This window comes from Sus scrofa, chromosome 11 (assembly GCF_000003025.6).
Source record: "Sus scrofa isolate TJ Tabasco breed Duroc chromosome 11, Sscrofa11.1, whole genome shotgun sequence".
In the NCBI taxonomy this organism is placed as follows: Eukaryota; Metazoa; Chordata; class Mammalia; order Artiodactyla; family Suidae; genus Sus; species Sus scrofa.
The window spans coordinates 22119152-22146685 of record NC_010453.5 but is presented as its reverse complement, the minus strand read 5'-3'; the positions used below and the strand labels follow the sequence as shown (position 1 = coordinate 22146685).

Sequence of the window (27534 nt, the reverse complement as noted above, 5' to 3'; positions counted from 1 at the left end):
CAGGCTACAGTAGGCCCTTGGGAGGGTGAAGGATCTGGCTGCAATATCTGTTATTCTGGTGTCCGGAGTAAACCTGTGAGTCTGCTTCATGGAGCCCTCTTTTTCTCTCACAGCTTGTAAGCATCCTCTTCAAGCTGGCAGGAGATTGGAAAAGGACAGATAGGAGAAGTGTGTTCTTTGTTCTATAGTGTATGAGGATGGGGTGCTCAATCAATTGCTCTTTTTTTCTTCTTCCTTATATAATCATTTTGATATCCTCACTTTTTCTTTTCTTCTCTAGGTGTTCCTTCTTCTTTAGTCATTTATTCTCTCTTAACCCCTGTAAACACACAAACACACACACACACCTTTTAAGGATTCCCATAAACTATAGGTCAATGCCTATGTTTTACTTTAAAGCTCATTACTAGGGTGATCTAGGCTATGTTAATCCTCTTCTCTCATGGTCTCCTATTTCAGTTTATTCCTTCTATTTGATCAAAGCTTAAGGCAGTCTCGTTATCCACTTGTCCTTTATATGTTTTGAGGCTGTTTCCCAAGCTGTGACATAAGAATGCAATCTTCCCTTTCAATACATGCCTGATCTCCCTTTTTTTCCTATTGGTTTTCCCAGCTAATCTCAAAGACTTGACAGCTTTTCCCAGCCCTATGCTGCACAGACACAGAACTTTTTAAATTATGTGTATAACTCTGATGAGGGATTCAGCACATTTTTTTTGGGCCATTCTTACAATATCTTACTGTTTGTTTCTTCCAGCAAATGTTCATTCAGCAGCCAAAGCCTATTGAAATCTGACAAGGTGTCAGCACTGTGTTAGATGCTGTTAATAAAAAATGAATAAAACACTTTATCTGCCTAGGATGAGCTCAGAGTCTAGAAAGCAAAGGCAGCATGTAAACATGTATATAATAGTGCATTGTGGTAAGTATCACACCCTTCTTTCTGATGTGAAGGAAAATGAACTTCCTCTGGGGGAGTTGATAAAAGCTCTCAGAGGCAGTGAGATTTCCATTAGTCTTGACACCTAAGTAGGAGTCTGCCAATCAGAATTCAAGGGTGAGAATAAGGGTAAAGGAAGAAGAGGGCATCTGAGTAAAGGGAATCCAGTGTATAGAGGCCCTGAAATAATTGAGGAGCATGCTGATGTGTCTGGAGAGGTCTGATGGGTTAAGTGTGGTTGGATGTCTGGTGAATTGAGTGGCAGGGATGAAACTGACAGGGCCTGTGTGGAGAGGATTGAATTTTGTTCTAGAGGCAAGACTCTTTAAGCAGGGGAGTGTAACAATCAGATTTGTCTGTTACATGTCCCTTGTCATTGATCTAATCACAGGGCTTTGGGTTTTGGAGTCTGAAGGGGTTGTGCTCTGCTTGTTTAAATGGAGGTGCGCAGGGTAGCCTTTCAATTGAGACCGCTGTGCTAATTCACTTTATTACTACCCTGGCCTCCAAATGCTGTCTCTCTCACCATGGCCAGGGTTGGACATATACTGACAGCCTTTGTCTCTCTGAACTCCATTTTTCTGTTTTGACACCTTCCATTTTCAGTTACACTGACGTGATCTTTACTGATCTGTATTGTTGACGTTTCCGCCCATCCTTTCCTGTGTTTTAAACACTCTGGCACAGCCAACAGCAGCAGCAGCAGCAGCAGTAGCCACGCCCACTCAAGCAGGCGCCCTCTCAGGAAATTTGTCCGCAGCAGCGCGCCGTAGTGACGGTAGCGGCGCGCATGCGCAATTCTCGACTCCTGGCGGCGTGTTCCTCTTTTCCTGGGGCTCCCGGCATCCCGGTCGGTCGGTGGACGCCGACTCTGCACCGCTTCCCATTCGCGGCCTTCCCTGTGCTCCGGTCGTTCGCCCCGCAGTTCACCCAGCTCCCGGGGCCGCTGCTCAGGTTTGTACGCCTCCGCTGGCGACAGACCCATGGCTGAGCGCGGGGAACTCGACCTCACGGGCGCCAAACAGAACACTGGAGTGTGGCTGGTCAAGGTAAGGTTTGCGCGGCTCCTGCTTGTGCTCCTCCTTAAAGTAGTTGAAGTGACTTGAGACTGTCCCACGCCGTGTACCTTTTAAACTTCTTTACGGTCGTCTCGTTAGATCTTCGCTTATTGAGAGGCAGGATTCCTTGTTACGCTCGTTTGCAGACAAGGAAATTAGTTGAGGGACGCCCGATACCTTTTAGCCAATTAGGAGTCTGAACCTGCTTGTGATGGATCTCCTTTCCCCATAACCTGTTTTTTTCGGGACCCTATCTTGATGTTCCCTCAATGTGACCGATGTATTTTTTACCCTATACTGAAGAATTTCTGCGTCTTTTCTTGGTGAAACTGATTTTAGTTATCAGTCTGTGTAAGGAAGTTGGGTGTCTGCTTCTTGTACAGTTTTTTTTTGCAGCCATTGGGTAGAACTGACCCCTGCGTACCCCTAAAGTGTTCTTTTAGGTTGATGGCTGTTGTGGAGTTCTCAGGAGAGCTGAGAGAGCTCTGAATTCAAGGAAGAAGAGGCCATGGACTGGAGAGTTCTTTTAGAGTACAACTGGATCTCCTAAAAACTAATTGTCAATTATTTTTTTTTGTAAAGAGAGCACTTAGCCCTTAGCAAAGTATTTGTACTTTACTTTTGCATATTGGAGAGTGTTGTCTCTTAGGAGGGTTTCATAAGGCATGTGTGTTCAAAGTGTGATGATGACAGTCTTTGAAACTGAAATGAGATGTAGGGAAATCTTTGGTTTGTTAAATGTATTCATTTATTTTACTTTTTACTTATTTTCATTTTTGGCCACCCCGCGGCGTATGGAGTTCCAGGAATCAGATCCGAATTGCAGTTGCAACCTGAACCGCAGCTGAAGCAATGCTGGCTCCCTAACCCACTGTGCTGGGCCTGGGATCGAACCTGCTTCCCAGCACTCCCAGGATGCCACCGATCCTGTTCTGCCACAGAAGGAACTCCTAAATTTTTTTAGACTTTGATCACATGACTGAGTTCTCATCAGTTAAATGTGAGCGGCCCTTCCTGTTTATCTGTCTTAAATCTCTTTTATTCACCAGCATATTAAACCTGTGTTATAGTCTTCAGAGCACTTGTCAGAGTCTTAAGTGTGTCTGTGTTCAGTGTTGTTTACCTCCCTTTGATTAGCACACACACAGTACCATTTCAGGAGACTAGGATCCTTGCCTGTCACACCCAGAATTGTATTTGACACATAGTAATAGTTCAGTAGATACGTGATGAATGAATGAGGGAACTCCTCAAGCCTAGCTTTAGGCTCTGGCATTCATTTGACCTGTCACAGCTATATCAGTACCATGTAAACTGATGGAGTAAGTGTCTCTTTTCTCCTGCCTACCAGGTGGAGGGGAATCATTAGGGAGGAGATGTCTGTTGGAGACTTAGAGCTTAAAAAAATGGTGAAGCTTGAGATGATGTGTTCGGGCTTGGAGCACCATAAAATGCTCAACAAATTTGGTGTTTGCCTTCCAGAGAGTTGGTTCGTTGAACCGAGGCCACCCATGGTATCTCTGTAGTATACCATGGCGAGTGGAACCAAAATCCAGGAGTGAAAATGCCCAGTAAGATGGTGTGTCCTGGAAAACAGAGATCACTGCGCCTGGAGGAGAGGATTGGGACCATATACTCATAATGTCACACTGGGAGATGGAGATGTCTTAGCTCTACCAGAAGTGAGGGACCTTTTGGAGGGTTTTAAGTAAAACAGGGAGGCACATGATTGTTTTAGGAAAAAAAAAAAAAAGCTTGAGGGGAAGATAACTAGTTAAAATTAGATAATTGTCACAGGCTCATAGGCATTTGATAGTTAGGTCTGAGAAGTTAGGGAAATTTCTCCAGCAAAAAGTTGTCAGGATATGATGACTGAGTGAAGGAGTATGTGAAAGAATGTAATGAATTGAAAATGAGCTTAAGAAATTTAAGTGTTATATTTGGCCATTAGACTACATTTTACCACTTTAAAAACACCTCAGCTCAAACCATTGATTTGTTCTGTTTCGTGAAGGTAGTTGTAATGTTTTGTTTATTTCTTGCAATATCATTGTTTCCTCCTATCAATTTGGCATGTAGTATTTCTTTTTCTAAACTTACATATCAAAGAAAATAACAGGCTTGCAATTACTGCATCTTTCCAGGGTGTGAAAGAAGTTTTTCTTTTTTTTTTCTTTTTTTTTTTTAACCAGTTTTTGTCCTTTGACAAACTTTGCCTCTGAAAGAGGATAAGAATTGCTAGGAAAGGAGTTCCCGTCGTGGCTCAGTGGTTAACGAATCCGACTAGGAACCATGAGGTTGCGGGTTCGGTCCCTGCCCTTGCTCAGTGGGTTAACGATCCGGCGTTGCTGTGAGCTGTGGTGTGGGTTGCAGACTTGGCTCGGATCCTGTGTTGCTGTGGCTCTGGCGTAGGCCGGTGGCTACAGCTCCGATTCGACCCCTAGCCTGGGAACCTCCATATGCCGCGGGAGCGGCCCAAGAAAGAGCAACAACAACAACAACCAAAAAGACAAAAAGAAAAAAAAAAAAAAAGAATTACTAGGAAATACTTTGTATTCTAAAATCTGTTCATGTTCCCACTATGACAACTTTTATTTCTGCTTTAATTAAAGGAGTCCAAGAAGGCAGTGAGTTTTGATTTGCACCCCTGTCAGATAGTTTGAACTTGTTTCATTTCCCCAGGGTTAGCATCTGGTGTGGGGTTTTTTTTTTCCTGCCGCACCCACGACATATGAAAGTTTCCAGGCCAGGGATCGAATCCGAGCTGGAGCTTCAACCTATGCCACAGCTGTAGCAACACCAGGGATCCCACTGCCAGGGATCAAACTGGCACCTCCACAGAGATAAGCTAGATCAGTGGAAACTCCGTATTTGGATTTTCATCTCTGAATTATGGGAATCAATTTAATTAGAGTGTAAAATTGTTTTATTTTCAGCTTTCTTTGTGTGATAGTAAAATAAAATATGCTGTTTAGAAAGTCTTTTTTTTTTTAATTAAAAAAAATGCTTTTATGGCTGCACCTGACAGCATATGGAAGTTCCCAGGCCAGAGATTGAATCCAAGCCACAGCTGTGGCAACACAAGGTCCTTTAACCCACTGCTCTGGGCCAGGGATCAAACCTGTGCCTCCCCAGTGATCAGAGCTTCTGCAGTCAGATTCTTAACCCACTGGGGTATGGCTGGAACTCCTGTCCTCATTCCTACCCGGTTAGAATTTGTAACTAGAACTGCATATGATTTACATTAGTATTTCTAATTATACATTAGTATTTCTAATTATACATTAGTATACATTAGTATTTCTAATTATAAACAGTATCTTGAGTTCTGATCTTTGAGGATCATTTGTTGCTAAAATATGTGTTTCTTCTTTATGGGTCATCTTGTTCGTATTTTATTAATTCCATCACTAGATAGGTATAGGAAAGGATAAATGCAGGAGTTCCTGTGTGGTGCAGTGGGTTAAGAGTCTGACTGCAGTTTCTCTGGTCCCTGCTGAGGCTAGGGTTCGATCCCCAGCATGGCACAGTGGGTTAAAGGATCCAGTGTTGCTGCAGCTGTGGTGTAGGTTAGCAGCTGCAGCTTGGATTCAGTCCGGGGCCTGGGAGATTCCATATGCCGCAGGTGTGGCCATTTAAAAAAACCCTCTAATTTTAAAGCAGAAATTATCACAACATGTACTTCAATAAAACTTTAAAAAATGAAAATAAATTATAAAAAGTAAAGATATTAAATGTATTTTTTAAAAAAGAATGAAAAGGATAAATACAGTAAGGGCTAGACATACAGGATCTCTGAGAGTATTATTTTATTTTTGGCCACACCAGAGGGATGCAGAAGTTCCCGGGCCAGGGATCATACCTGAGCCACAGCAGTGACAACACCAGATCCTTAACCCACTAGGCCACCAGGGAACTCCTCTCTGAGGATTTTTCATCAGGAATAAAGTTGTTTGTCTGGTGGGAACAGTGAAAACTTTACAGGGAAGGTGACACTTAAGAAGAGCCTATGGAGAAAAGTTCCAGCAGGGCTGGGGAGAACTAGAGTGTGTTGAGGGCAAGATAGATGTTGTGGAAGGTTGTGTACCAGAATATACGGTACCTGTACTGTTCTGGCCCAATGAAATGCCCCTTGGGGGGTTTAGAGTTTTTTGTTTTTTGTTTTTTTAGGGCCGCACGTGCAGTATATGGAAGTTCCCAGGCTAGGGGTTGAATTGGAGCTGCAGCTGCTGGCCTATACCTCAGCCACAACAGATCTGAGCCCCATCTGTCATCTGCGCCGCAGCTTGTGGCTGTGCCAGATCCTTAACCCACTGAACGAAGCCAGGGATTGAACCTGCATCTTCATGGACACTATGTCAGATTCTTAACCAGCTGAGCCACGACAGGAACTCCTGAATGTCTTAAATCTACAAGAGAATGATGATCTAAATAAGTTTTGATAGGTAATAGATATGGTTGGGTTTAACTTTACAATCGATGTCACCTGCTAAACCGCAACCACAATTTTTACCTTGTCAGGGAGCTGGTCCCTTATTTGCATTACCCTGTTCCTGTTGCTCAGGCTGCACCATTGTTAGGTTGCCAACTGGTCACACTACTTCTGCACACCCTGTACCAAATCATGATGTTAAAACGATATTTAAAAGTATTTTAGCACAGTTCTGTTGTTTGGCTTCTGATATTTAGACTTCCAAAAAAGTCATGTTCTTATGGTTGGCTGGAGGGTAGGTTACATGATGGGGAAGAGGAAGAGATAAAGCTTGCTGGCTTTTTAGCAGTGGTGGGCTTTTTGTGAGTAATGAATATCGTACTAGAGCCTGAGTTATAAGAAACGCTATCTTTTTTGGAACGGAGGGAATGGACAGGTCGAGGTATTGACGGGCTGCTGTGGGTCCAGCCAGCAGCTTTCTAGCCAGCAAAGAGATGTGTTTCAAGCCCAGTCATCCTTCCTCTTGAAAGCGTTTTTTTTTTTTTTTTTTGTCTTTTTGTTGTTTTTTTTTTTTTTTGCTATTTCTTGGGCCGCTCCCGCGGCATATGGAGGTTCCCAAGCTAGGGGTCCAATCGGAGCTGTAGCCACCGGCCTACGCCAGAGCCACGGCAACTCGAGATCCGAGCCGCGTCTGCAACCTACACCACAGCTCATGGCAACGGCGGATCGTTAACCCACTGAGCAAGGGCAGGGACCGAACCCGCAATCTCATGGTTCCTAGTCGGATTCGTTAACCACTGCGCCACGACGGGAACTCCTTGAAAGCGTTTTGATTGCTGTTTGTTGATGGAGAGGATGAGGACAGGAGGGGTGGACACTGTCCCCCCTGAATATTGTGTCCATTCCACAGCTCATCTGCTACCAAGCTCAGCTTTTACTTTTTCACATACAGATAAGCAGTTGGACGTTGGTGGCCAAAGAGAAAGCTACATGCCAGGGAGAGATGAAACTGGGATGGGTGATACCCCCAAAGCCTTGCAGGAGAAAAAGGAACTTAGATTTATAATGTCCCAAGTATTTTACAAAGCAAACCTATGGAACTTTTTACCAAACAAACCTGTAAGGTACTAATTATCTATATTTTTCAGATAATAAAATTGGGGCTTGGGGAGCTTCATTATCTTGCCCAAGCTTGAAACAGTAATCCAAATTTAGGTCTGTTTGGCTGAAAACTTATGCCAGGAATAGGAAATGTCTTTTTGCCCCCTCCGGTCTCTCTAATGAGCTAGCTCCCTGGATAACAGAGGTGAGGGACTTTGTTTCTGTGACTTTGGGTCTTTCAGCTCCATGTGCTGACCTTCAAGAAAACATGTGAGGAGTTCCCGTCGTGGCGCAGTGGTTAACAAATCCGACTAGGAACCATGAGGTTGCGGGTTCGGTCCCTGCCCTTGCTCAGTGGGTTAACGATCCGGCGTTGCCGTGAGCTGTGGTGTAGGTTGCAGATGCGACTCGGATCCCGTGTTGCTGTGGCTCTGGTGTAGGCCAGTGGCTACAGCTCCAATTCAACCCCTATCCTGGGATTCTCCATATGCCGTGGGAGCGGCCTAAGAAATAGCAAAGACAAAAAAAAAAAAAGAAAAGAAAAGAAAAGAAAACATGTGAGTAAAAGCTGCCTGAGTAAAACCCTAGATTGGGTTTCTGGGCAAGCAGGTTCTGAGGTAGAGATTGGCATGCAAGCCTTTGTCATGGGTCTCTTGGGATGGTCACCGGTGGAAGGAAAAGGACTTAAGCAGAATTGGGCAGAGAGTGTGAGGCAGTGTCAGTGAAGGCTGAGGACCAGGATTCCATGGGGAGCTGTCAGGCTGTCCTTAGTTGGGGTGAGTTACACCCTGTGCTATTTATTGCCCGTGGTTTGCCCCAGGAAGAGGGCATAAGCCTGGCTAATGGGCATCTCTTCCGTGGAGGCAGTTTCAAAGGGTGCTTCAGCTGAAGGCCACACTCCCAGCAGCTGGGGGACGAAGGCTTTCAGTCCTAAATGGGGAAATGGGTGTCACTTCAGGCCGGTACAGTGCCGTCAATTGGCGTGTACTCTGGGAGGAACAGGGCTTTGGAGACTGGTAGTTGGGGAACTAGATATTTAATGGCTCAAGGTTGGCAAACAAGCTTAGAGGGGTAATGTTTGTATATATCACCTTGGCACCTTGGTTTCAAGGCCACAGTTGACTTTACTAGTCTGTAGCCTAAGTGAATGGGTAGGTGGATTGATTTAATCCAACAAGCTGTCAGTGATCACCAGTCATTGCCTAAGCTTTGGGCATGTTATGGTGAGCAGAACAGACAGCACCTATAGTCCGCTGCTGAAGACAGTCACCAATCAAATACTAGTCCTAAGAAGCATCTATCCAGAGAAAACCATGACTCACAAAGACACATGTACTCTGATGTTCATTGCAGCACTGTATACAACAGCCAAGACGTGGAAACATCCTAAATGTCCATCGACAGAGGAGTGGCTAAAGAAGCTGTGGTACTTATACACAATGGAATATTACACAGCCATTAAAAGAAACGAAATAACAGCATTTTTAGTAACATGGATGGACCTAGAAATTACCATGCTAAGTGAAGTTAGCCAGACAATGAGACACCATCATCAAATACTTTCACTGACATGTGGAATCTGAAAAAAGGACAGACTGAACTTCTTTGCAGAACAGATACTGACTCACAGACTTTGAAACACTTATGGTTTCCAAAGGAGACAGGTTGGGGATGGGTGGATGAGCTGGAAATCCTATAAAATTGGATTGTGATGATCACTGTACAACTATAGATGTAATTCATTGAATAATTGAATAATAAAAAAAATGCTAGTCCTAAGGACAGTGAAGCAAGGAATATAGTTTTGTGAGTGTGAATAAGAAAGGAACCTGACTTAGCCTAGGAGGTCAAGATTTGTTTCCCCGAGGAAGTAAGGCTTAAGTGAGCCATTTTCTCCACTTTCCTTGGTTTTGGGAAATCTGAGAAAACAGCCCCTGTAGTACCTGCTGTCTTGTCTCCATCTGATTTCCTTTAATGAATGTGGAGCCAGTGGAAACCACACAGATATCTTAGAAGTGACATGTCCACAAGAGGGTTTGGGGGAAATTTACTAAGAGTAGATTTCAGATGTTCTTATCCAAAAGAGAGGTAATTATGTGAGGAGATGATATATTAATTAGCTCGACTATAGTAATCACTTTGTATATCAAATCATAATGTTTACACCTTAAATATATACAATTTTATTTTAAAATAAAATACAGGAGTTCCTGTTGTGGCTTAGTGGTAATGAACCTGACTAGTGTCCATGAGGAGTCGGGTTCAATCCCTGGTCTTGCTCAGTGAGTTAAGGATCCAGCGTGGCTGTGGCTGTGGTGTAGGCCAACAGCTATAGCTCTGATTCGACCCCTTGCCTGGGAACCTCCATATGCTGCAAGTGCAGCCCTAAAAGGCAAAATAAAATAAGATGTTTAAATTAAAAATATCAACTATCCCCCAAAAAAGTATTATGGAGCTTTGCAACCATGTATACCATTATTTTTTCCTTTTCCTTCTCCCTCTCTTTTTCCTAACTTAATGTGTTTTTTTCCAAAGATATTTTTATTTTATTTTACTAAAATTTTTTAAATTATAGTTGACTTAGGAGGTTCTGTTAACTTCTGCTATACAGCAGCCAACTTAATGAGCTCTTGGTATAAAGAGCTGAATTTTGAGGACTGACATACTAGCCTCATTGTATACAGCTGTTTTTCATTACAAGGGTATGGTATTTTGGCAACCTTTTGAATTAAATAAGCTGGTGGGCCTGGCTGGAAACTTACAGTTTTGTTATAATAATGATGACAGTGCAGTGTGAGTTCCTAACTTGTTTTTATCAATTAACTTCTGGAATATAATCTTTTTTTTTTTCCCCCCAGTTGTTAGTTGCCTGTATTAGGTACAGTTGTACCAAATTTGATTCTTTTTTTTTTTTTTTTTTTTTGCCTTTTCTAGGGCTGCTCCTGAGGCATATGGAGGTTCCCAGGCTAGGTGTCTAATGGGAGCTGTAGCTGCCGGCCTGCACCACAGCCACAGCAATGCGGGATCCGAGCCATGTCTGCAACCTGCATCACAGCTCATGGGGCAACTCGGGATCTTTAACCCACTGCGTGAGGCCAGGGATCGAACCCACAACCTCATGGTTCCTAGTCAAATTCGTTAACCACTGTGCCACGACGGGAACTCCTGAATTTGATTCTTAAATTTGTTTTAGTGTCTGATAGATGTTTACTTCACTTAGAACTATTTCCTTGTTGTTTGATTGTAGTCGCCAGCAGTTTGAACACAGAATCAGCTGACCTGGTTAATACATTGAAGAACTGTGTTCTTGTCAAGAGCTCGAAGGCTCCAGAACATTTGTTTCCTTTATTTTAATAGCATGTGAGGGTCAGCAGCAGGTTGGAAAATGCTCCACTCTACTATTGACATTTTTCCCTCCCCCCCTTAAGGTAGATCTCTGAAATTTGGTTTCACTTTGAGAATGCAGTGAGATTTATTAAAATTAAATTCTGTATCCTGGATTTATCCTAATAATGCCATGGGCATTACATTAACATTAGCTAATGTTTCTTCAGCAATATCCAGTCCTTAAAATATAGCTCTGCTCCTAATGTGTGCCAGGCTATTTTTTTTTTTTTTTTTTTGTCGTCTTTTAGGCCTGCACCCGAGGCATATGGAGGTTCCCAGGCTTAGGGGTCAAATTGGAGCTGTAGCTGCCAGCCTGCGCCAGAGCCACAGCAGCGTGGGATCTGGGCCATGTCTGCGACCCACACCACAGCTCACGGCAACGCTGGATCCTTAACCCATTGAGTGAGGCCAGGGATTGAACCTGAGTCCTTGTGGATGCTAGTCAGGTTCGTTAACCACTGAGCCACGACGGGATTCCTGCCAGGCTGTTCTAGATGCTAGGGTTGTGGCAGTAAACAAAACAGACAAGATATCTACCTCAGGCAGGTTACATTGTGATGGGGAGGGAGAATGGACAATAAACAGATACATATATAGCCGGTGATAAGTGCGCTGAAGAAAAATAAATCAGGATAAAAGGTATAGAAAGTAGCTGGGAATGCCATTTTAAATACAGTAAGAAGAGGCCCTGATAAGGTGGTCCTGGATCAGAGACCTACGTGCAATTATGCAGTGCCCTTCAGCTATTTGGGGGAAGAGCGTTGCAGATGGAAGTAATAGCGAATCCCCACGAGTTCCCATCGTGGCTCAGCGGTAAGGAGCCTGACTAGTATCCACGAGGGTGCAGGTTCGATCCCTGGCCTCGATCAATGGGTTAAGGATCTGGTGTTGCCATGAGCTGCAGTGTAGGTTGCAGATGCAGCTTGGATCCAGCGTGGCTGTGGCTGTGGCATAGGCTGGCAGCTGTAGCTCCGATCAGACCCCTAGCCTGGGAACCTCCACGTGCTGCGGGTGTGGCCGTGCCAAAAAAGAAAAAGAAGTTGTAACAGTGAATCAGAGGCCCTCCGTTGGGGGCGCTGGGAATGTTCACAGGTCTGTATGGTTAGAGTCAAGTGAGTGCAGTAGGAGATGAGGCCATGGATCATAGGGGATCGATCATCTAAGACATTAAGGGATTTTTGCAGTGAGTGGCATGGGAAGCTAGTAGCCACACAGAGAGAGGCAGCGTGGCTTGGTGACTGTGGGGCTAGGCTGCCTAGCTTAGAATTCTGACTTCACCGCTAGTAACTGTGACTTTGAACAGATAACTTTTTGGTGCCTTAGTTTCTTCATCTGTGAAATGGGATGATAGAATTGTTATGCGGAGTAAATGAAATAAAATTTTAAAGTGCTTAGGAAAGTACCTGGCACATAGATGTCTGTTAAACTGAAGAGCTTTGAGCAGAACGGTATCATCTGACTTAGATTTTAACATGGTCACTCTGGCTGCTGCATTGAGAATTAAGTGGACATGGACAAGAGAGGAAGCAAGGAAATTTGGAGGCTTATTACAATCACTGTACAAAAGATGATGGTGGCTTGGATTAGATGGGAACATACCCTCGAATTGGTGAGAAAAAGGTGAGTCCAGATATAATTTTTAAGGTGTTGCCGACAGGCTATGTCAGTTGACTGGATGTGGAATGTGAGAAAAACAGAGCTATTCAAGGTAACTGCAAGGTTTCAGATTGAGTGCCTGGCAGGATGGAGTTGACTTTCCCTGAGGTATGGAAACTGCAGGAGAAACAGGTTTATGAGGGAGAAGTAAGAGTTCTGGTGTGCGGACTTTGAGTTCTAAGTATCTCCTGAATATTCAGATGGGGAGTTTAAGTAGGCAGTTGGACATATAAATTGGGAGTTGGCAGGAGTACCCGTTGTGGCTCAGGGGTTAAGGACCCAATGTTGTCTCTGTGAAGTTGTGACTGGGGAAAGATTGTTTCCAAAGTTATGTGGTTGGCAGAATTCAAGGGTTTAAATAAGTTCCTAGCTGACCGTCGGCTGGAGCCTCCCCTTAGTTTCTTCTACATGGGCTTCTCCACCATGGCACCTTGCTTCGTCAGAGTGTGCAAACTGAAATAACCATGAGAGAAGCAAGACAGAAGTCACAATCTTGGAGTTCCCATTGTGGCTCAGCAGGTTAAGAACAGGTTTGATCCCTGGCCTCACTCAGTGGGTAAGGCATTGCTGCAAGCCGAGGTGTAGGTCCCAGATGTGGCTTGGATCTGGTCTTGCTCCACCTGTGGCATAGGCCGGCAGCTGCAGCTTGGATTCAACTCCTAGCCTGGGAACTTTCATGTGCTGTAGGTGCGGCCCTAAAAAGGAAAAGAAAGTCACGATCTTATGTAACCTAATCACCGAAGAAACATTCCGTCCATCACCTTTGTCATATTGTATTGTTCAGAAGCAAGTCACAGGTTCTGAACTGACTCAAGGGGAGGTGGTTCCACAAGAGCGTGGATGACAGGAGGTGGTGATCACTGGGGGCTGTCTTAGAGTCTTCTGCCAGTTTTAAAGCACTCTGAGTGTGAGCTACGGCATCATTATCATCACCATCATTATTGTTCTGATGAGGGAATAATTAGTAGAGAAGGGAGTGGAGAGAAAGGGTAGACTACAGAGAAAAAAATCAGTGCAGGGATTGGCCATTGGTTCATCTGTTGAATGCATCTAATCTTCCACTTAGCCACACGTGGGCCTTTTACTCTGCATGTGTGGCTAAGTGGTAGATTTAGAAGTATTCTTTTGATTGTTCGTCTTTTCTCAGTAGAAGAGAAAGTCAGGTTATCAGCACCAAGGGAAGAGATAGGAAAAGGCGTTAGAGGTTTGAGGAGTGAGGAGGACCTATGACCTCCCTGCAGTGGCTTTCCCACTGCTGCTAAGAGCTGCCCAGGGAGGAGTTCCCATCGTGGCGTGGCAGAAACGAATCCACTGGTATCCATGAGGATGGGGCTTCAACCCCTGGCCTTGCTCAGTGGATCTGGGATTTGGCATTGAGGTGAGCTATTGTGTAGGTTGCACATGAGGCTTGGATCTTGCATTGCTGTGGCTGTGGCATAGGTGGCAGCTGCAGCTCTGATTCGACCTCTAGCTTGGGAACTTCCATAGGCCACAGGTGCAGTCCTAAAGAAAGCAAAAAAAAAAAAAAAAAGAACTGCCCGAGGAGAGGGAGTTGAATGGCCTGGCATCTTGGAGGGCTTACTTGATGTTAGTAGCCTGTGTTTCAAGGGAGAACATTTAGCATGATTATTTTTCTTCAGCTGCTCAGGTACAAGTGTGAGGAATAACACAATCAAATAAAACAATGGATTAATTAATCCAATAGTAGTAGTGTAGATTGGCTTTAGTCAGGGTTGGGTCCTTCCAGGCCAGTATGATGGAGAGAGTTAGCAGCAAGGGAATGGTTATAAGGATGAACTGTGACATGTAGTTCCATCAAAGAGAGGAGTGAGGACTTAAGCAGACAGGGGACCGTGTAAAGATGTCAGAGTCAGTGATTTGAGGGGTGGAAGACTTGATGGGCTGAGGAGAGGGCCAGGAAGTTAGGAGATGGTGGTCAGAATGGTTCTTGGAAATACAGATTATGAAAGGGCTACTGCTAGTGATCATGAGAAGGACTGCAGTATCGAAATATAGGGCTCATTTGCCTCAGTAATTGGGAATGTGTTGAAGAAAAGCCACTGTCTTTCCACTAAGGACTTCGTGAGGGAAATAGAACTTATGATTGATTGATTGGTAGAATAGGCTGCTATCTGGAGAACATCGTTTTTCTCTTTGCATTAGAGTAATTGTCAGGTACGTTCCCTGGGGCTAAAAACCAGACAAAGCCAGAAGCAAAGGCTAACTTGTTAGACAGTATTTCAAGATTGAGACAAGAGATAATAATTTACATAGTCCAAGGATTAAGGTTTTATTTGAGGTTGTAAACGTACTTGTCCAGCTCAGTTTTAGACCTTGTGTCTAGTTTTGACAGGTAACGTTGTGTACTTTTGCTTCTTTGACTAACCAGGATCTTTTTGCTCTGACACTGTAGCAGGACCCTGAGTTTATTTTGGGGAAACCGCTGCTTCCCCTTTTCAGTCTGTGTGGTTCTAATGGTGTTGACTCGCCCTCCCCGAAGGTGTCATTGACTCAACTGTGGCCAGTGCCAGGATCTCTGGGTTCAGTAAGAGGCCCAAGGAAGGACACCTGACCCAGTCAGAGCCATGGGACACAATCGCATTTTTGCTGGGCATTTGGGGAAGGAGAGAGCTTGCTCTTCAGAAGCAGCTTCAGCCTTGTCGCTATGCAAGGGGGGAGACTTCCAAAGAAGTGAGCCAGTGTGCTGAGAAGGAGATGAGAGAGGTGGTGTTAGCTCCCTGCCCCCTCTTTTCCAAACTTCTAGCATATTGTCTGACACCTAGTAGCTGTTCGGTATATTTCAGTGTAAAGAATGAACAAGAATTTTCTTTTATTCTTGAATTTTTACTATGTCCAAAGCACTGCAGTTTGTTTGGCTGATAGTCAGGTGGTTCCTTTTGTAAATAAAATCTTACTAAGTAGAATTCGTTTCTTTGTTTCCAGCTTTAGAAATTCTCTCAGTTATACATTCATGTTATCATTCCACGGGTACTGTGGGAAATTCCAGTGACACCTGATGTTCTCTGAGTACTTGCTTTATGTGAAGCATTATGCGTCATGCTTTTTTCCTTTTTAAAAAGTTTTAATGACATATCACTGATTTAAATTGTGTTCATTTCTGCTGTACAACAGAGTGATTCAGTTACACATATACACACGTCCATTCTCTCCCAGATTCTTTTCCCACGCAGATTATCACAGAATATTGGATAGGGTTCTCTGTGCTATACAGCAGGTCCCTGTTGGCCAGTTATTCTATATACCTCAGTGTGCACGTGTCAGTCTCAAACCCCCGTCCACCCCCCTTCCCGACTCACACATTTTGAAAAACTTATGGCTTTGTGCTTTATATGTAGTATCTCATTCCTCAAAATAGGGTAACCTTAAAGGTATGCACTGATTTCAGAGTTCAGACTACCTCTTAGAAGAAGAGAGATAAGGTACTTAGTAGGCATTCAGCATATATTCCCTTAAACTTTTTGGGAATTAAAACCTTTCTTCTTTTTCTTCTTCTTCTTTTTTTTTTTTTTTTTTTTTTTGCTTTTTGGGGCTGCATCTGTGGCATATGTAAGTTCCTAGGCTGGGGGTTGAATCAGAGCTGCAGCTGCCAGCCCACACCACAGCCAAATGTAATGCTGGATCCTTAACCCACTGAGCAAGGCCAGGGATCAAACCCTCATCCTTGTGGGTATTAGTTGGATTCGTTAGCACTGAGCCACAATGGGAAGTCCAAGAATTAAAACCTTTCTGATTGCATGTATCTAATTACAGACTCAACACAGTGTATTGGTTAAGAACATAGATGCTGGACTCAGACTGCCTGGACTTGAATCCTGGGTCCATCATTTGCTAATACATAACTCTGGCTAAATTTTAGAATCCCTGGGTGTCTTGGATTCATAGTTTGTAAAATGGGAGTAATTAACAATACCTGCTTCATAGAAATATGAGAATTAAATGTGTAAATATAGGAAAAGTACATATAGTAGTGTCAGGAGGAGTTGCTGTTGTGGCTCTGGTCGATGCTGTGGTGCGAGTTCACCGAGTTCACCCCCCCCCCTCCAGGAACTTCCTCAGGCAGAGGGTGTGGCCAAAACCAAAACAAAGCAAACGAAAGACTTAAGAACCTGCCTACTTTATGTGAGGTGAAGTGTTATTTGAAGAGTAACCCCTTGTGGCTCAGTGGGTTAAAAACCCAGCTAGTATCTACGAGGATGTGGGTTGGATCCCTGGCCTTGCTCAGTGGATTAGGTTAAGAATCCAGTGTTACCACAAGCTGTGGCATAGGTCACAGATGCTGCCCGGATCTGGTGTGGCTGTGGCACAGGCTGGCAGCTGCAGCTCCAATTTGACCCCTAGCCTGGAAACATCCACATGCCACAGGTACAGCTGTAAAAAGGAAAAAAATGGGGGGGGGGGAGAGAGTAAGTAGTGTCAAATAAGTGTTAGCTATATGTTGAATAATTTATTTGAGCAGATCAAATAACTTATTGGTCAGAGTTCCAGCCTTATTCATAATAAAATGTGACTTTTGAAGTCATCTTAAGCTCAGGAGTGTTTCTAAATAATATCATGTCAGTGTGTTATGCTTCTCCGAGAAACCTCATCTAGTAGCCTTTCTCCTCTCTGCACTTTTTGTTTTTTTGGCTGCACCTTTTATTGTACTCATTTGAGAATATAAGTTAACATTTCAGTATTGGTTGTTTTTTGGGGTTTTGTTGTTGTTTTTGCTTATTTATTTTCTATGGCTGCACCTGCAGCATATGGAAGTTCTAGGCCAGAGATTGAATCTAAGCCACAGCTGCAATTTATGATGGATTTTTTAACCCACTGCACCGGGCCAGGGATTGAACCTGCACCTCCATGGTGACTCAAGCTGCTGTGGTTGGATTCTTAACCAATTGTGCTACAGTGGGAACTTCTGTCTTTTTAAATAAAAAAAAATTTTTTTTTGGCTGCATACAGAAGTTCCTGGGCCAGGGATTGAGCCAGTGCCACACCTGTAACCAGAGCCACAGTGCTGACAATACTGGATCCTTAACCTGCTGAGCCACCAGGGAACTCCAACACTTATCGTTAAGTTATATGACCAGTTTTAGTTTTATGTCATCAATTCAATTGACTTTAAACACTTTGAGAGCTAAAAATCTTTTCTTACATATCTTTGTGTCTCTTTAGTGCAAAACATATGGGAGCTTGCTACTTAATGATCAGTTATTACAGACCAGAAAGTAAGAATAGAAGCCATATATAACTTTATGTTTAAAAAGATTGTTAGCATCCAAAACATAGTCTTATCAGCATTTGTTTTGTTTTAGGTTCCTAAATATTTGTCACAGCAGTGGGCTAAAGCCCCTGGAAGAGGTGAAGTTGGGAAACTACGGATTGCCAAGTAAGTTATGATTTTTTGACACTTTATAAAGCTTTTTATAAATAAATGCTTTTAAGTGTAATTGGGAGTTCTTTTTCAGACTGAAAATTTACCTGGAAAATAAGAAATAATGAGCATACCAAGGCTTACCAAGAGATGGTTAGTTGCCCTATGAGGATTGGTTTGTGTGCATGCGTGAGAGAGTGAGCGAGCACACATGCATACACACACACACACACTCTTCTCTAATGAGTCTGTTGGCAGTGAGGTAGCAGAGTATATAGTTCCCTCATCCCTCCATCTTCTGTGTATCTTTGAGGAGGCATGCTTGAGTTGGCATAAATAGATGCACCAAGTGCTTCAGTAGAAGGATTTTGCCACTGTGCCACCATACCTATTTGTAGTGGCTTTTGATGAGGGTAGGGAACCCCTGGTAAACAATGTGAGAGTGTTGTTTCCTGGTTGAGGAAGTGGCCTTGTTTGAAAGGGAAGCCTCTGTACGTCAGCTGGTGTCAGCCACAGGCCTTGTGTTTCCTTCTTTTTGTCCCATCATTCGTTTTTTGTTTTTTTTTTTTTGCTACACCCATGGCATGTGGAAGTTCACAGGCCAGGGTTTGAACCCACGCCACAGCAGTAACAATGCCAGATCCTTAACCTGCTGTGCCACAGGTGAATGAACTCCTGTCCATTCATCCTTAATCCAATTCTAATCTGATTTCCACAGCCAGTACTCCACCAAAATCGCCTCTTTTTTTTTTTTTTGCTTTTTAGGGCTGCACTTGCTGCATGTTGAAGTTCCCTGGCTAGAGGTCCAGTTGGAGCTGTAGCCGCCAGCCTACACCACAGCCACAGCAATGTGGGATCTGAGCCGCATCTGCGACCTATACCATAGCTCACAGCAATGCCAGATCCTTAGCCCACTGAGCAAGGCCAAGGATCGAACCTGCGTCCTCATGAATGCTAGTCACATTCGTTTCCCCTGAGCTGCAACGGGAACTCCTGAAATAGCTCTTATCTACCACCAATATCCTCCTCTTTATCATTTAGTTTTTGTCTTGTAGCAAACTGCTCCCAGATTTAGCAGCTTAGAACAAAACCATTTTATTTGCTTATAATTCTGTGGGCCCGTTCTGGACAGTTCTGGTTGGGGCGGACCTGGCTGGTCTTGCTGGCTAGAATGGCCTCACTTGTGTGTCTGATGGTTGGCTTCGTGTCGGCTGGGGTAGTGGCCACTTGTGTTCCATCTCCAGCCTGCTCCTTCTCATGATGGGGAAAGTGCTCCTAGTTGCCGAAGAAAGGGAGGCCCCAGTGCGCGAGCACTTTAAAGGCCGACGCTTGCATCACGTTTGCCAAATGTAAATGTAACTTGGAGTGGACTCCACCTCTTGGTGGGAATCATGGCAAAGAAAATTGTAGTCCTTTTTTATAATCTACCATGTCCACATTCTTTAAGAGTCAACAAGCAGCCCTTACGTTTCTTTATTTATTTATGCACTTATTTTTATAATGATTTTTCTTTTTTCCAGCAGCCCTTCTTAATTGACCTCGGCTGAATTTGACATAATTGATCACTTCCATTTTGATCACTTCCCCTTTTTTTTCACTTCTGGGACACCACTCTCTTGATTTCTCCTCTTCCCACACTGACTGTTCTTTCTCTGTCTCTTACTGGCTCCTTCTCTTCTTCTCAAATTCTAAATGTTATCTGATCACAAGGCTCAGTCTTAGGTTCTCTTCTGAGTGACTTCCTAGGAGGTCTTGTCTGGTTTCACAGCCTCCCGGGGACGTTTAAATATGTCTCAGGAGTTTCTGGTGGCGAAGCGGGCTGCCAATCCAGTGTCGCTGTAGCTGTGGCATAGGTTGCAGCCGTGGCTCACATTCTATCCCTGGCCTGTGAATTTCCATATGATGTGGGCGCAGGCCCAGAAAATAAGTAAATATGGAAAGATATACCTCAAGCCGGTCCTCTACCCTGATCACCAGACTCATATCTGACTGCCTCCTTCCTATTTCTCCTTGGATGCTCAGAAGCATCTCAAACTGAATAGTTATTCTTCCTCTGCTCATTCTCCCTGGAGCACATTTCTTCTGGAGCACATTTCTTCTAGAAATCCCCATGGTGTCTGCCATTCGTCTTGAAAATTTCTGATTTGATAGCAGCGCAGCGAGGCCTTTCCTCAGCGCCCTGTGCTGTCTCCCTTCCTCTTTTCCCTCTGTAGCACTTACCACCATTCTTTCATGAAGCTGTACCTTTACCCAGCTTGTGCTCTGCTCACCTGGCTTGGTGTGTGTTTGCTTGTTTGTGTATGGTCCATCTCTCCTGCTCGAGTAGAAGCTCCACAGGTCAGGATTTTTGTCTGAACTGACTGCTGCATCCTCAGGGCCTAGAGCAGTGCCTGGCATGGGAGACACTCAGTGACTTTTTGTTGACCCAGTAAATGAAAACGGCTGTGACAAATTAGTAACAATTGTATGCTTTTATTTCCTTAGGCTCTACTTCAAAAGTGAGATAGTTACAAAATCAGAGTGGTATTTTTAAGGCTTACCTTTTGCCTTCTTGCTTTCTCACAGTATAGAGCCTATTCTTCTTTTTGCCTGAAATATCCTCTGTCTCTTTGCAAAGCTTATACTTTTGGGGAGATCGTTTTAAAGTTTCCTCATTAAAGCCAGTCAGCTGTGGAGGATTTGGCAGACACTCTCTGGGTTTTGTTCTTTGGAGGAGCAATGCTGTGTTCTCAGATCATGTCATGTCTTTAAAGTAAGAACTTTGATACCTTCATGTATCTCTTTCTTTATCTTACTTGCCTTTGCCTTACATAGCTTTTAACTCTTCTTTTTGTTTTAAAAGGTATTTGTGGAGACAGGCGTGCTTTTATGTCCAAAGTTCTAAAGTTAGGAAGAAACAAGTAATATCTTCTTTTCTTGAGAAATAGCTACACATTTCGTAGCAGAAGTGGGTTTGAGTTCATGCCTTTGAGTGGTAAGAAAACTCCAGCAGGTTCCAGTTCCAGCCCTGTCACTTACTGTCATTTAGACTTTGGACAGATACTTAATTAACCTTCTGAGTTTAGATTTCCTGCCTTGCTCTACCATGAATATTGCATTTCTGAAAACCTCCGTGTAAAGAAAATACCAAAGTGAGGAATGTAAAATCTTTCTTTTGATGTGGGGAGGAGGGGGCTAGTACAAGAAATAGAGTAAAAGGAGCTAAGCTTTACAGAAACCTGTGCAGGCCCTAGGTACTGCATTGAGCCTGAAGTAAATATTAAAGTTAGCAGGTAACCAAGCAAAATGAATGTGCTGTGATTTTCTTGAATACCCTTTGTTTGGAAGAAAATTTCAAGCTCATCCTTAGTTTAAAGCAGCGGGTGGCCATACCCCCAGGTTGCAGCCAGTTTACATGTTTTACAGCCCTGGTTTGCAGGTTTTTCCTGTGCAGGTGTTAATAATGTCCCCTCTTTCACTCTCCAGAGTTTCTTGGTCTTGGTAATAAACTCTTTGGTTGCCCTTAATATTAATAGGTGTGTATATGCGTATTTTATATGTAGATGAAAGATCTAGCAGATTTTCTACCTAACATGAAGCATAATCTTGCTTTGTAAAAGGTCTAGATCCTTTTAATTAGGACAGTTTTATGGTAATTAATACCCTAAGATTGCTTATTTTGGAGTAGGTCTCCTGGCCATCTTGCTTGTTTCTAATTTACTCAGTTTTCATTCTTCTTACTGAATTACGAGATTCACTATTAAAAGCAAGTGTAGGATGAGTAAGGCATGGCTTCTCAGTGCATTTGACTAGGTTATCAAGACTTTAGTGGGCTTCAGCTGACCTCAGTCATCAAGATTTTGTGGCTGTAAACAGAAGGCTCCAGTAGTAGATTGTTTGGAGTGAAGTGGGATGATAACCCCACTCTTTTGTCTTTGCCAGTTAGCTTACAGTGCAAACGTTGTGTTCAGTTTTTAGTGCTGCACTTAAGACACGGACAAGTAAGTTCATTCAGTGGAGTGAGACTAGGACAATGAGAAAAAGGTTCCTGTGAGGAAGCTTGGCTGTTGAGAGAAGATGTAGGGCAAAGAATATGAAACCGTCTTTGAATATTTTTAAGACCAGGTGATGTATAAAACCCAGATGTATAATCAACTTTATTCTAGAGGCAGATTAACCAGTTTGTGGTTTGTCTGTGTGGTTAAAAAAGTATATGCTTGGGTAAAAAAATGAAAGACAACTAAGGTTTTAAAAAGGCATACTGGTTATGGGTGTGGACTCAGCAGTCAGTTAGCTCTGGGTTTTCTCTGGATCTTGTCATTTACTAGCTGTGTGCCTTCAGGTAGGTTGCTTGTTACCCTCTCTGTTTCCTCTTCTGTTAAAAGGAGGTATATTAATACCTCATGGGTCCAGTGCATGTAAAATACTTAGTGAGTGTCCACCTGCTGTCATGCCAGAGGACAGGCAGCAGACCGTGCATCGTGTCTGCCATCTCTCCTCCTGGGCAGATCTCCCTAAGTTAGGCAGCAGCAGTTTGCTGGGCCACAGGCCAGAATCTGGGAAGAGGCACTTGGTGTGGCTGTGCGTTCCATTGTTCCCTGGAGTCAGAGCTGTGGAGTAGAGGATGAGGAGGGGCAGAGGGGAGGGAGAAAACCCGCAGCTAGGAGTGCAGCTCTTCCCCACTTTGGTTCTGTTTATACCTGAGAAAAGGAGAGTCCAGTTAAGAATAAGATGGGAGTCACAGGCTGTTTTAACAGCGGGTAATATTTGGGCCATTTTCATCAAGCGGTTCGTGTCATGTTCCTAAATCATTGTACCTGGATTATTTTTATACCTTTGGACATCTGATGTGTACTGCATTTTAGTTTATAGTTTTGCTTTAGCTTGTTTAATTTAAACCCAGCCTATTGACATCACCATCCTGCCTCTGAAAACCTCCGTTTTCAAAATGTGTATATGTCATATTTTACTGACAATCACGCATAGAGTCTACGCTAATACAGCTTCTCTCAGAGAAGTAATTAATTTCTAGCTTTATTTCTAAACACATTTCACATTCAAGGTCATATGGGAGCCCACTAATAATAGGAAATATACAAAAAAAATCAATGAGATGATTTTTTGATATAAAATTTGACCAAGTTTAAAACAGTCTTATACTGTTGTAGGTTTAAATAAGTGCAGACTTTCTGAAAGGCAGTCTGGCAAACTTTGTGTCTGTGATCATTTACATACACACGTACACACACATATAAAACACACACATAGGCACGGGTACACATTACTGCTCAAGGCTAAGGAGACTAATAATAATGCCACTGTTTTCTCTGCCAGTTTACTCGCATCGCATGCATTCTGTTCAGTTCCTGGTGCTGCCCTTACAAAGCGACACTGACAGACTCATCCAGCAGAGTGGAACTAGGATAATGAGAAGCTTAGAAATATTGCTAATAAAATAGTCATGCCTTTGACCCAGCAATTCCATCAATTTCTGGAAACTTAATCCTATGGAAGCAGCAAGTTAATGATGCAAAGATTGATATACGTTTCAGCATTGTTTGTTATAGAGAAAAATGAGTAATGTACTCAAATATCTTAGTAAAGGATTAAGTAAGTAAATGGGGTACATTTAAAATTATTTAGTATTTTTATTTTAAACTTGTCTCAAGCAACAGAAAAGTTGTAAGAACAATATAAAGAACTTTTTCATTACACACACCCATATTAGGAATGTAATTAAGTTGATATCTTCTATTGTATAATACATTGATGTTAACAAGAGATCTTTATAAAGTTAGAAATATTGAAAGCCACATTAATCGTTTCATTGTTGGTATTATTTTAATGAATAATATTTAAATCTCTAGGGAAAGCAGTCCGATTTCCCTTAGGAATAGCTCCTAAACTCAAAATGTGTTAGAGTGTATACCTCACTGGAGGAAAAACACAACCATTTTCCTACAAACAAGGACATTCTCCTGGGCAGTCATGCTTCACGCTTCCACACCAGTAAACTAACCTCAAGTAGTGCTGCTGCCTCATCTTCAGATGTCACTCAAGGTTGACCAGTTGTCTCAGTGGCGTTTTACAATAAAAGGATCCACTCCACAGTTTAGTGTTACCTTCTAGTTCACGTCCCTTTAGTTTCCTTAAATCTGGAACACTTGGAAGTCTTTCCTTGATTTGTATACTGTATGAGCATCAACACTATGGATGTTTTCAAGGTGATTATCTTATAAAATTTGAGTTTGATGTTTCTTCATGATTAGATTCTGGTTATGCATCTTTGGCAAGAATATTGCAGAGGTGAAGCTGGGTTCTTCTTGCATTCCAAAAAGGTTTGCGTGTTTTCATTTGTTTCATTGCTGGTAGTGGTAACTTTGGTCATTTGATTAAGGAGTGTCTTTTAAGCTTTCTCATGGTAAATTTACTCTTTTCCCCTTTCCATTATTAAGTATTCTGTGGGGTGGTACTTTGAGACTATGTAATAAAAAATACCCCATTCCTCATCAAATTTTCCACTTACCTATGTTAGAATGAACACATGGATTCCAGTTTTATTCAGTGGGTCACAATTTGTTATTTATTCTGATGCTCAAATTGTTTAAAGTTTAGCCAATTGAAGCTCCTTCTAACTGGCATCCATGGTCTTTGTTTATTGTGGTGAAGAATACTTATAAAATTTACCATCTTAACCATTTTTAGTGTAGTTCAGTAGTGTAAGTTCTCTGTCCTTTCGACATGTCCTCATCCTTCTTTTTTGTTATGGAAAGATGTTTTATACTCATCTTTTGCATTTCTGTCTGAACCCTGGAGTCAGTCATTTCTCTAAGGAGCTCTGGTTTCTTCTAGAGGAAAATGGGATTTAGAAACTAGGCTCTGGATGTTCCCATTGTGGCGCAGCAGGAACGAATCCGACTTGTGTCCATGAGGATGCAGGTTTAATCCCTGGCCTCGCTCAGTGGGTCGAGGATCTGGTGTTGCCGTGAGCTGTGGTGTAGGTCACCTCCACAGGGGCCCAGGCCAGTGCAGTCGGATTCTTCACACACTGCACCACAGCGGGAACTCCTAAAAAGGGTATATTTTAGTTATAGAACCACAAAAGGTCATGTGTACTTCATACATTCATGCACCAAGACAAACAAATATGTAACCCTTTTAAAATACGTTTTAAGCCTTCAAGGATTACTTTTTCTTCTAGAAAATTAACTTATCCAGAACTCATCAATCTCTTATTCCAGCTAAGATGCCGTTATAATATATGCAGCCGTCCCTTGAATAAGGAGAGTTTGAACTGCATGGGTCCCCCGATGGCATGGATTTTTTCTCTCAGTACCCACCACAGTACCACATGATGTGCTTTTGGTTGAATCCATGGATATGGAGCCATGAGTACAGAGGGTGTGGTCCACCCTAACCCCCGCGTTGTTAAAGGGTCAACTGTATATGAAAATCAAGTTGTCCTCTCTTCCTGTGATGCCTGATTGCATCTGGGTGATTTCTAATCACTGGCTGGAAATGTCAGCATGATCTTTAATCCATTTTTCCAGTGTCGCCCACTCCCAGTCATTTCCTCCTCTGTCAGTTCTGCCACACACTCCTCTTTGCTTTCTACCACTGCCTGGTTCAAACCTTCATTACTTTTTATGTGGGTTGTTGCATTAGTCTCAGTTCAATTCAGTAAAAATTATGCAAGTGCCTTCTGCATCTTTGCCTTTGCTTTGCCTCACAATGCCTCTGTCTCAAGGGTAGCGAAATTAAATTCGTCTAGAAGCCAAGTTCAAGAGCAGTAAGGAAGGGACTATAGTGATCTCAGTGCCTGACTATGTGTACTTGTTGATTGTTGTTGTGCTGAATCAGGGGCACGTTGTTGCCCGATCTTCCAGCCTTGTAGGAGAAGGTAGAAATTCATATTTTTATGTGAAATCTTAAAAATTTTCACCTCTGTTCAAGATGCTTCCCAACAAAAAAGAAGATTGATATTGCATTTTAATGTATGAAAGACTGGGAGATCCTACAGTAAACAAATCTGTTTAAGAATCTGGAATCCGAAATTCCCATTGTGGCTCAGCGGAAGCAAATCTGACTGGTATCCATAAGGATGCAGGTTTGATCCCTGGCCTCCCGCTCCGTGGGTTGGGGATCTGGCTTTGCGGTGAGCTGTGGTGTAGGTCACAGATGTGGCTTGGAGCCTGAGTTGCTGTGGTTATGGTATAGGCTTGCAGCTGCAGCTCCAGTTCAGCCCCTAGCCTGGGAACTTCCATATATTTCGGGTGCAGCCCTAAAAAGCAAAAAAAAAAAAAAAAAAAGGAGAGAGAGAGAACAATCTGGAATCCTTAATCTGGCCTAAAAGGCTCTTGACTGCTTGATGCCAGCCTACCATTCCCTGATGTTAGAAAGACTGTGCTAGATACTTTCTCATTTCTGGTGTTTAGTTGGATTCTTTTAGCCTGGAGTGTCCCCATGGTTTGTTTTTGTTTTTTTTTAGGGCTACACTTGCAGCATATGGAAGTTCCTAGGTTAGGGGTTGAATCAGAGCTGCAGTTGCCAGCCTACGCCACAGCCACAGTGGCCACAACATCGGGTGCTTAACCTGCTGAGTGAGGCCAGGGATTGAACCTGCATCCTCATGGATACTAGTCGGCTTCTTAACCCGCTGAGTCACAACAGAAACTCTGCCCTGTGTTGTTGACCTCATCCCTCGCTCAGTTTATCCTTTCCCATCTTTCTCGCCTGCATTTCCATGACAGTAGTACCTCCGTCTTAAATTTAGTATCCTGTTGATAGTTGTTTTCATCTTTTTTTCATTAAACCGGGACCTTCTGGAGGATAAAGACCTATAGTCTTGGGAGTTCCCTTTGTGGCTCAGCGGTTAAGGAACCCAACTCGGAATCATGAGGATTCGAGTTTGATCCTTTGGCCTCATTCAGTGGGCTGAGGATCCGGCATTGCTGTGAGCTGTGCTGTATGTTGCTGTGGCTGTGGTGTAGGCCTGCAGCTGTGGCTCTGATTGGACCTCTAGGCTGGGAACCTCCATGTGCCATGGGTGCGGCCCTAAAAAGCAAAAAAAAAAGTTGTGTGGAAGGATATTTACTGAGATGGTAACAGTAGAGTTATGGCTAAGGTAAAATTTTTTTGATCTGTCTGTAATAAAATTATTTCTGTATGGGCATATATTGTTTTTAAAGTAGAGAAAATTATAATTTTTTTTTTTTTTTTGCCTTTTTTTCGGGGCCACACCCAGGGCATATGGAGGTTTTCAGGCTAGGAGTCCAATCGCAGCTGTAGCCACCGGCCTACACCACACAGCCATAGCCACACCAGATCCAGGCTGCGTCTTGGACCTACACCACAGCTCATGGCAATGCCAGATCCTTAACCCACTGAGCGAGACCAGGGCTCAGACCCATGTCCTCACGGATGCTGGTTGGGTTCGTTAACTGCTGAGCCATAATGGGAACTGGGAAAATTGTAATTTCAAAATAAAAATTTTATTTTTTTATTTTGGCCGCCCTGAAAGCACATGGAGTTCCCAGGCCAGGGAATCAGATCCAAGCTGCAACTGAAAAAATGCTGGGAGTTCCTGTCATGGCGCAGTGGTTAA

At 43.1% G+C, this 27534-nt stretch overlaps 1 protein-coding gene across 1 annotated transcript in view; it reads left to right on the top strand.

The window, feature by feature from the left end:
- The window catches only part of GTF2F2 (general transcription factor IIF subunit 2), a 157512-nt gene continuing 131742 nt past the window's right edge, over nucleotides 1765-27534 (top strand). Inside the window, 2 exon segments of the mRNA NM_001243628.1 lie at nucleotides 1765-1989; nucleotides 17893-17966. Of these exon segments, the coding sequence (NP_001230557.1) occupies nucleotides 1924-1989; nucleotides 17893-17966 (140 nt within the window). The 5' untranslated portion in view covers nucleotides 1765-1923.